The sequence below is a fragment of the Anneissia japonica genome, unplaced genomic scaffold (genome assembly GCF_011630105.1).
Source record: "Anneissia japonica isolate Jap-2015-1 unplaced genomic scaffold, ASM1163010v1 scaffold287714_len2871179_cov188, whole genome shotgun sequence".
Lineage (NCBI taxonomy): Eukaryota > Metazoa > Echinodermata > Crinoidea > Comatulida > Comatulidae > Anneissia > Anneissia japonica.
Genome location: NW_022755542.1, coordinates 1749742 through 1760184, shown reverse-complemented (window position 1 = coordinate 1760184; position 10443 = coordinate 1749742). Strand labels below are relative to the sequence as shown.

Genomic DNA, 10443 nt, shown 5'->3' with positions numbered 1-10443 from the left:
AGTAATTGATTTTACCCGGCAGAACGAAAGAAGGAAACTCCGCTTTTCAGTCGTCTAAAGCACTCATTTTTTGACAAACAATGACCTTTCAGAGGTCAAATTGCTGTCAAGAATATGAATTGGCTGCTTCGCAGCAAATACTGATACCAACAGTAGTGCTAGATTTGCTATACAGTAGCTCTGTCATTATATTACATGCAAGTTGCTCTGTTGCCTATCTTTGATTAAAGAAGGAACACTACATTGTTCTCTTGTGTATGGTTTACTGGTCAATAAGAAATTTGCTCAGAAAAACTTGATTATTGATTTGATTATGTCATAAAAAATTACAAGTTTATACATAAAAATTGGGTCATATAATAAGTTGATGTCCAGACACCAACATGCAAGATTAACAACAGATGGTGATTTTGAAAGTGAATTGCTTTTCGTTGAACCATGTAATAATGGTGAATGTTTTTGTTGATTGATGTCTTTTCACTTAAAAACCTTAAAATATATTAACTTTAATTTAACTAAGAATGAGAGTAGTAACATTTTGACTTGTTAAGATCCCTTGATGAACCTGAGCTAAATTATTTTGTCTCTTAAAAGAAAACCACCTTCATGTTCTTTCCAGTTGTCATTCTTCTAATATTTCCTGATAGGACTTCTTTGTCTATATTGAAATGTTTTAAAGTGACATTGATGTGAAATAATATTGAAATAGTGCTTTATAAATAAAAAAAAAATAAAATAAAAAAATAAACATACAAAATAATTTGTATCTGTTTGTACTGTATGATGAGCAATTCTATGAGCAATAGATTTTCTAGTGCTAAGGGTTCTCTACTGCCTTAACCTGGATTGACTGGTCAAGTGCAAACGGCAGGAGCAGTGCAAATTGCAGTCTTGAAATTTATTTTCGGTGTAGGATCAAATCCCACTACAGTATATATATGCTCAGATTCTGGACTCTTCTTCTCAAATACCCAATGTACACAACTGGCTTGTGAGTACTTTAGCAAATTCAGAGCATCTTTTATTATAAAGAAGGGAAATTAATTTAGCCTCTGTCCTTGCCAGCAGGATCCCTGTCTTCAAACTTTCATGGACTATCCTTGGTAAGCCCCACAGCATGCAAACCCAACCAACGTGCTGTTGGATTAGTAGAAATACAACAGAAATAAATGCTTTGAAATCTTTCTGTCCCCTAGTTTACTTACCATCTAGAGGGTGCAATTAGAATTGGTGGATCAGCCCTAGGAATTTTGACCAGAACTCTCATTGGATGAAGATCGTGGAATGGCGGTTCCATTTGAGCAAGCTCAATCAGAGTGATGCCTAAAGACCAGATGTCAGACTTATAATCGTATGGGTTGTCTTTGAATGTCTCGCACATTATCACCTCTGGCGCCATCCTAAAAAACAGAGAATACATAGAAAATTAGGTGAATTACAATTTCAATAAAGTGCAGACAAGTGTGGGGAGGAGGAGGGGAAGGCTACTAGCCAGAAAAATGAGATATTTAACTACTAGAGTACATGTTTTGCTCTGTATATTTTAGTAGAAAGCAGACATCTGAGTATACAAACTTTTGAGAGGTGCACTGTCCCAATGAAAATTAACTTTGAGGGCACTATCGCACCTAAGTGTCCACTGCCATGGCGCTATCTGGACATCTGGCCCCCATAGGAACCACCCCACCCCTATCTTGGTTATTGAGTGCACTGTACATTAAAGCTTGTGTTTTAAAAAATGTTGTAACTAGTCACTGAAGCATTAGCTATTTCTACTGATCATCAATCATCATTCTAAAGTACTTCACTTGAGGACAAATGTGAGGTCAAAAAAGAATCCTCTTGATAAGGGTGTTCTCTAAATAGGGGTTGGCCTAAGCGTTTAAAACAATCAAAAATTGTCACCTAAATAGGCATTTCTAGAAGGAGAGGTTTGATTGTATTTGCTTTAATAATGAATCTGTGATACAGAATTGCATAATTAAATAGATCCCAAAACAAAATGAGGGGATAACAGGTGGCAAGGGACCTTTCCGGGGTGTCAATCAAACTTATCAAATGACCGATCGGAATATGGCCAGGAATATCTACAAATACACATTTTCCTAAAAACACATGTGTGTGCCTATGGGGACTTAGCTGTCCATTAAGAGGGAAAGATTCCCTCCAGATTGTCTGTTGTATCTGTATCTCATTTTCATTTATTATCTACCAGTAAACAAAGACAACAATTATTCCGCCCCTTTCCTATGGGTTAAAGTCCTTTCCATAATACTGTAGTGTTAGCAGCAACAGTAGTTTAATCTTACTAATTAACAATATTGCAGGAAACATTTCTTTCCCTCGCAATCCAATTCTAGTTTATAATCTAAGCATTAAGATGCCAATTAAAAAATGAAAATCCAATGAGATGCGCTACAGCTCCACTCTAAAAAGTCTCACTAGCTCACGGGCAAGGATTAAAGTGCCTGATTCAACAAACCATAGCCTACCACCAAAATAATTATCTATTACTGCAACATTATGCACAATTTAAGACTGATATAAATTCCTGAGTGTGGTTTAGTGATAAAAAATTAGGTTATGTCTATAGATACAAATGAATATCAAAGTAGATTGGTTGCTGATAATTTGATTGGCTTTCCAGCATATGGTACTTTGGAACATGACTTTACCTGGCTGTAATAAGCATTTATGACATAGTAGACAATAATCTTGTCAGAAACATTACCAGTGGGGACAAATTGGGACCTATGTCTACTGCAAACCCCTAAAAAACTCAGACTATTTTATTGAAATTCACATCAATTTTGGGCTCAATCCGTAATGAAATCAGTATACTGGTAGTTTTTATTTGGGTGTTTGTTGCCTCAGTACATCTCATCGCCAGTGAAGCGTTCACTAGTCCAAAGATTTGTGAATATAATGGTACATTTGGACAGCATGGTCATTTTGGTGTTTGCTTTTTAATGAATTTTTACAGTATACAGTACTTTTTTCTTTCCAGATAACTTTGTTTAGTTCCCCATTTGAAAGTTAAAATGTGTCATGTCTTTGATGCATATTGTTGATGCGATGAGCAAATTATTTTTGTTACCCATGTGACTTTCCCGCCTGGAATTTAAATCCAGAGGTCATGGGTTAATCAGTACCAGTACTTTGTTGCACATGCCATGGACTATTATTAGTTTGTTATAAACTTTAAAGGTTATCATAACATACAAAGTGTACTGTAGCAAAATCAGTTGTGTAGCACAGGAAAACATCAACTACTGTGGTACTGTAATATTCAAATATAAACGCTACATTTGTAAATTCTAGGAAAAGTCAACAGTGCCCTTCCTATTGCGCAAGACATAAACATAACAATGAGCTACCCCATTAAATCTCAAGTAATTCCCTAAACAAAACATCCCTTTTCCTCCCTTTTGGAAATCAAGGATCTAATAAATATGGCCACAGGAATTCAAAATACAATGTACTATCATTCATTATGCAGGTATTGTGATTTTGGGGTTTTATGCATCATGAGATTTCTATTAGCTGTCATGACATAGAACAGCACTGTCCCTGAGAAACACCAATTTGGAATTTGTCATATTTATGTTATTTTGGTAGATAAGAAAAGAAAATCTAGTGACAATGTGCTAACATCCAATATTATCTTATATTATATGTACAATTGTAAGAAGTTGGTTCCAAAAACTTTTTTTAACTTGTTTATAATAAATTTGAAATGTTTATATAATAAATATAAATCATAACAGAGTTTGTAACACTACAGATACTATTGTTTAAAAACATTTAACAAATGGAAAAATTCTAGCTAATTACGATCTCTATCTGTACTATACTCGCGTGAATAAGCGCCCGGGGGCTTAAAATAATTTTGGCTCTATTTGAGGGGCCCTTATGAAAACAGATGCTTTTATGGAAATAGATGAAAATTGAAAGGGTGCTTATGGGAAATTGGAAAATTCAAGGGGCACTTTTTTATTAACCAAAGGTAAATGAATGGTTTCGGTGAAGAAAAGGTAATCGTCAACAGAGCATGGCTCATGACAAGAATGTTGGGGGTATTTACACAACAGATGAAATTAGTGGTGTTGGTGGTGGTGATAAGCATGTTAGCCATCTGCAAATTCAGATTAGCAGGATCATTGTAGGGTTTCTTGCTTAGATATGAGTGATGAGGTCAGTTTATTTTTGTTGACTGAAAATGGCCATACAGTATTTAAATTTAGATATTAAATAATGTAGTTCTAAATCCAAAAAGGGTATCAATAAAACAAGAACAGAATTCTAAAGATGCATCAAAACTTGAAACTATTTTAAACTTAATGGAGAATGATAGACCAACAGATGGATAGATGGACTGACAATGCGACGATAGATGCGAATTGATGCAGAACTGTACTGTACGAATGAATTTTTTTAGGAATCGAGGGGCTATTATTCAAACAGGGCGCTTAAGACAATTTTCACTTTAGGTGGGGCGTCTATTCAAGAGGGGCGCTTAGTCAAACGGGGTGCTTATTTGTGCGAGTATGGTATTCTATTTTGTATTTTAAGATAAAGTTTTACATTCTTTTTATGTTAACTCGATAGTAATTATTATGTACATATATTAATCATGATCAATCTTGCTAAGAACCGTAGGTGTGGTTCAAATCAGTGGGCTAGTCCCAACTGCAAGAGTCTAGTTAATAATTATTGTTACGACCTCTACTTACATATACTAATTTGTATTTGAAGATAATGTTTATCTTATGGTACTCAAGTTAGCAATTTATTGCAATAAGTACAAATGTATGTATTACAAACAAAACTTGCTGAGTTTGTGTGATTACAGCCAGCCACAGAGTGAGATCAACATTGACTCAACATCATCAGTGGGCGGGGTCCTCACTGCATTCTTCAGTTGACCACATTTCCATGCAACCTTTGTTTTAAAATTTGGTGTAGGGCATGACAATGTGAAATATGCACTACATCATGTTATAAATATTTATAATGCATACTTACCAATATGGTGTACCTATAAATGTGTCCCTTTTCTGCCTTGTTTTATCATTCTTCGCAGAAACTCCAAAATCAGCTGAAATTTAATCATTTCAATTCAAATTCAATTTTATTAAAAACATTTCACTTATCGTGCGCCAGAGGCCAAATTTCACGTAAATTACAAGTTAAAAATATATATAATGATAAACAGCAGTAATATAAAATTGATATAAAACTAATAAGAAAATGTAAAATATAACGAGACATCAGAAAAAAATACAATCAAACACTAAACTGAGAAGGGACAAACACAAGAATAAAAAATAAAACTCTGACTACAAAACAATATTTTTTTTTAATTAAAAAAAGTCAGAAATGTCATCAATGAATTTATGTAAAAAACTGTTAAGTTATCAAAAAATGATATCCAATAGGGAGGTTTCGCATGTGAACGCGCACAGTTAGTGTGACGGATATGTCATCATTTTGACTTCATATTCCGGCTGCTATCCGCTAAACGTGTAGACAACACGCATATAAACGTAAGTGAAAAATGGGTAGGGAAATTTTGATTTCTAGTAGGATCTTCGTTCATTTTTTTACATTTTACGTAAGCGTAAAAAATAAATGTATCTTTGAATATGTACGTGCCATTTTTGTGACATTTGAAGACAGCAAATTACGATAGGATGCGTCTCAGTTTTGGGTATCAAAACGTCGGTGCTTTGACCTTGGTAGTGTCGAGATTTTGTGTAGGCCTAACAAGCAGGCTCTTTTGTGTCATAAACAATAGGGCCTATCACAAAATAACCAACACTTCTGGGCAACAAAGGAAGTATTTTTCGGCTACAATTTTCAATAGTAATAAAACTTTGAGAAGCATAATGAGAGAAGAGAACAGACAATAGTTGGCCTAAGCTAAGGCCCTAGGCCTAGGCTACGCTTGAATTGCGCTGTGATTGCGAAAAACACAGAATGGCTATGAACCGTTACGGATATCTAAACGTATGCGCACACGTATTCGTTCGCGTGCGAAACCTCTCTTCAATTTTATTTGCTTACTTTTATTTATGTAAGTTATTAGCTTCCAAATAAAAATCATATACCTTTTAATGTTAATTTACCAGATGACGAAAGAATAATTTTCCTAAATTCTTTTGCAATTTTTTTTCCCATTTAGTTTGAATCTTTTTCTAAAATCTTTTTTTTTTTAAATAATTTTTACATTTCATGTGGTCAGGGCATCTGACGTCCTTCCCAGTCAACCCCCAAAACTGTACTGTATTACCAACGGCTATGAATACCACTTTGTTGCAATGTTATTATGTATGCTACTGATATAGCTTTAGCCACAAAAAATCTAAACTGGTCATCAAAAGGTGGGATAAATTTTCTTATTTAATTGTCCTGTTGGTGAACTGTACAACTGCCCTTTCCATAGTGTCAATCACATTTAACAACTGGCCAATCAGAACAGGGCCTGGGATATGCGCGTGTCTAACAAGCACGCGTGTTGTCCCACAAATACATGTGTTTTTATGGGACCTTAGCAACAATATCCAAGGGGCGGGGCTTAGTGGTAAAGTCCATTTTCCATTTGACCATTTGTATGGTGTTGTAGATCAAGGTGATAGGTGAAGGTGAAGCTCCCATTCCAGAGCAGATTTCCCAAGCTGGAGATTTTTTTTTAAAAGCACAACATAAGTGGAATATAGATAAAAAAAATAAAAATTATTCAACCATGGATAATTGTTTCTGTTTTGCTTTCTAGAATCGATAATACTGACCTAATTTAACCTTTCCATCAATAGTGAGTAGTATATTTCCCGCCTTAAGATCACGATGTATAACTTTATTATCATGCAAAAATGACAGCGCTTCTAAAACTTCTTTGCATATAGCTTTAATCTGTGGTTCTGTTAGGCCTTTCTCCAGCTCTAGCATAATGTCATCTAGGGCACCTCCTCCGCAAAACTCCAGCAACATCTAAAAGTTAAGAAAAAAATTTAAAAAAACATAAGGTTATGGACTGTACAGTTAAATGCTATTCTAGTCTGAACAGTTTTAAGAATAACCTGAAAACATCCCTATTTATTGATGTTTTCTACGGTTGTTAATGCCCAAAGCGCCATCAGCGCCACTTTGGATGGAGGATACCGGCACTAAACATTTTTTCACGTATTATTATTATTATAAAATAATGACATTGATGACGACGACTTATAAAATAATGACATTGATGACAAGACTTTCGAAAGAATCATTTCTATTGACAACAACCAACAGAATCGTGTCACGTCATCCTTAGCTCAAAGAATTCAGAGATGCATCTGTCGACGACCATTCGCCAAATCAGAGTGAAAATGCAATTTACATTAAGCACGATAGTAAACTTTCTTCAGAATATGATATATTTTTAAATAAATATAATATCCCATAATAGTAACTACTGTATGATCCAAATATCATTATGGGTTTTAGTATGGAAAAAACTCTATTTTCAACGGATCTTTTGATCTTTAAATTACATCATTAATATCAGGAATGGGTTTTGAAATGCTCTTTGAGAACAATAACAGTGTCAATAAAATAAATTAAAATTTTGTTATACTTACCCACAATTTATTATTATATAAATAGGTTTCTATCAAATCGACAACATTTTCATGTTTACATGCCATCAAAATGTCAATTTCCACCATAAACTCATCCAGGTCTTCTTCTTTATTTAGATCTATCACCTTGGCAGCAGCTGTTATACCAGTTGTCTTATTCGTGGCCTGTAAGATAAAAATTCAAGTCATATTTTTATGATACTTTGTTAGATATACTTATAGTGGTACTGTACTTAAAGCCTGGTTTCTTTAAAATCTCTACACTGTCGATAGTGTTTTCAGTGCAATCGTTGAACTGTGTAGAAGTCTTCGACGCAATCGGAAATAGCTCTCCGTTTCGACCGACCAATCAGCATTATGAAAACTGTCGGCGATAGCATGTAGTGATCATATGGAAACCAAGCTTTAGTTAGTAGTTTGTATATCAATCATTTATATACAAACAGTGTTTGATTTCCAGCATTTTTTGTGTGTTGAAAAAAGTGCTATGCACTTTTTGTTTTGTGTAGCAATTTAAAAAATGTGTATAGTATTTTTTTATGCGGTGATAGTGAATGGTTATTAAAGAAAAGGAATGACACTTTTCAATAAGCAAATCATGTGATGTATCTTTATTTTTCAACACTAAAAGTAATTTACCACGTTAGTACGGTCCTTACTTGACTTTTAAAAAATTTTCGGGACTTTTTTGTGCACCAAGCCTCTTAGTTTTTACAGCCAGGCCTTGCGGAATTTGAGCCATAAATTCTAGGCAAATAATTTATTGTGATGCAGTTGTGGAAATGAAGAATTTAAAATGCGTCGCATTTTGCAATGCAATACTAGGTAAATCGAACGCTGACTATATAAAGCACTTGTTTACTGAAAAGATTTCCATACTATCTTGAATTCATATTTATTCTAGTACACACAATGACAGGAAAAAACAATATAACATCTCAATAACCAATATATTATATTTTTAAAAACTTTTCTCCAAATTCATGATAAAAACAATTTATTCAATGTTTTCTTTTTTGTTGATGTAAAAATATTGCTAAAAACATTTACAATATAATATAATATTACAATATTTTTGGATGAACACAAAAGAAAACAACATAGAATATATTTAGTGGACCCAGATAATTTTTTTTCAACAGCATTTTAGGTAGCTATGAAAAACAGGGAAAAGAAATAATAAGATAGGCATGCAGGCTAAAATGTACTCCCAAATGATTGAGATACAGTATTCTCATTGAAAGGACTTCGGCTCGACCACCAGGGACTGTGAAACTTACATACTGCTGTCTGGATAGTAAGATTTTTTTTTTCTTGCTAGGTATAACAGAAGGTAATTGTTTTAGCATGAGCAATCTTAAACATAAAACACAAGGATAGAAATGGTTAACTTTCACAGGAACAGTAAATAAATCTCTCAGATCTGCTTGTAATATCTGAAACCGTGTAGCAATGGACTCGCTAGTATTTATCTTGTTGTTTGCAAGATGAATATATACACACAAAAAAAAGGAGATGAAAAAAAAAACAACACACTTTTAGACTAATAAACTTATAAAGCAAAAACAAGCTTTCTTTCACCGAGTGAGCTAATTCATGTGACTAGTGACCCAAGGGAGTTACTCTGTGAATGAAAACTTGAGGTACATTGAAAGTTGTTATAATCAGTTGGAAAACACAATGCAATTGATACAGATAACAACAAACGAACGTCACACACAGGTTTTATAGGAATTTTTATGTAATTCTTTGAGGAAGAACCTTTTGATTACAGTAATTTAGGTCACCTTTAGGAAATGCAAAGACTGTTTAATAATAATATATTTTAACTGATTCAATGTTCTGTTTTATCATTCATTGCCTATATCATATCATCATTGCCTATATAAACAATGTAAATAAAAAACTATTATTGTATTGTTTCATATTTCCTAAAGCAAGTACCTGTACTGTACAGAAAAGGGAAATAACCCAAAACATGTCTATTTAGTAGAGGCCAGTTCAGAATTGGTCAATACAGCCATCTTCGTATTGGGACCACAATTGAGTGGGACAATACAGGATATTAGTCAAATGTAACTAAACTGAAAAGAGAATTGTAATTTTGTAAACAGTTTCGAAAAAAAAAAAAAAAAATCTGCATTTCCACTGAACAGAACAAAAATATTATTTGCTAAATGTAGGCTTATTGTTGTTGTGTTTACATATGAACAATTACATAGAAATGCTGGACTTTATCTGTCAATAACATAAACTATCCACCCTCACTGTAAACAAAGCGTGGTAGTAGCCTTGTACTGTGTACTACGACTGAATGCAATGATGAGATACATGTACTTGATAAGAGCAGGGAGGAGTTACACTATTATGGCATCTCTCTCTGATAAGAAACACACTTTTATTCTTTGTTATCAGGAGGTCGGCGTGAAATCCCACGCTGTCATTTTGTATACAAGTGTCTATGATTCAGGAACTTTACATACTTATATTTCTCTCTTCACCGATGATTATAAATGGCATATGATACGAAATATGTTGCATTTGAAGACACTCTTCTGTGTGAAATGCCCTGCAACAAGGGCACTCGGGAGGAATAATGTAAGAGGCACAACATAAATAAAATACATTATTAACTATTATTATTATTATTATTATTATTATTAATTATTATTATTATTATTTTTATTATTATTATTATTATTATTATTAATTATTATTATTATTATAATCACCATGGAGAAGCTTGCACATTGTGCTTGTTTGCTCATTAGTTGATATGAATTAATGATAACTGATGTTTTGTAAAATTTTGTATGTACTTAAA

The 10443-nt window shown here is 33.5% G+C and overlaps 1 protein-coding gene across 2 annotated transcripts in view; it reads right to left on the bottom strand.

The window, feature by feature from the left end:
* Positions 1-10443, bottom strand: part of LOC117123546 (serine/threonine-protein kinase 10-like) — a 52188-nt gene that overhangs the window by 30634 nt on the left and 11111 nt on the right. For both annotated transcript variants that reach the window (XM_033269513.1, XM_033269514.1), the window contains exons 2-5: positions 7620-7784; positions 6792-6990; positions 5026-5098; positions 1206-1400 (exon numbers count right to left, since the gene is read on the bottom strand). In XM_033269513.1, the coding sequence (XP_033125404.1) occupies positions 1206-1400; positions 5026-5098; positions 6792-6990; positions 7620-7784 (632 nt within the window). The remainder of the gene's footprint in view (positions 1-1205; positions 1401-5025; positions 5099-6791; positions 6991-7619; positions 7785-10443) is intronic.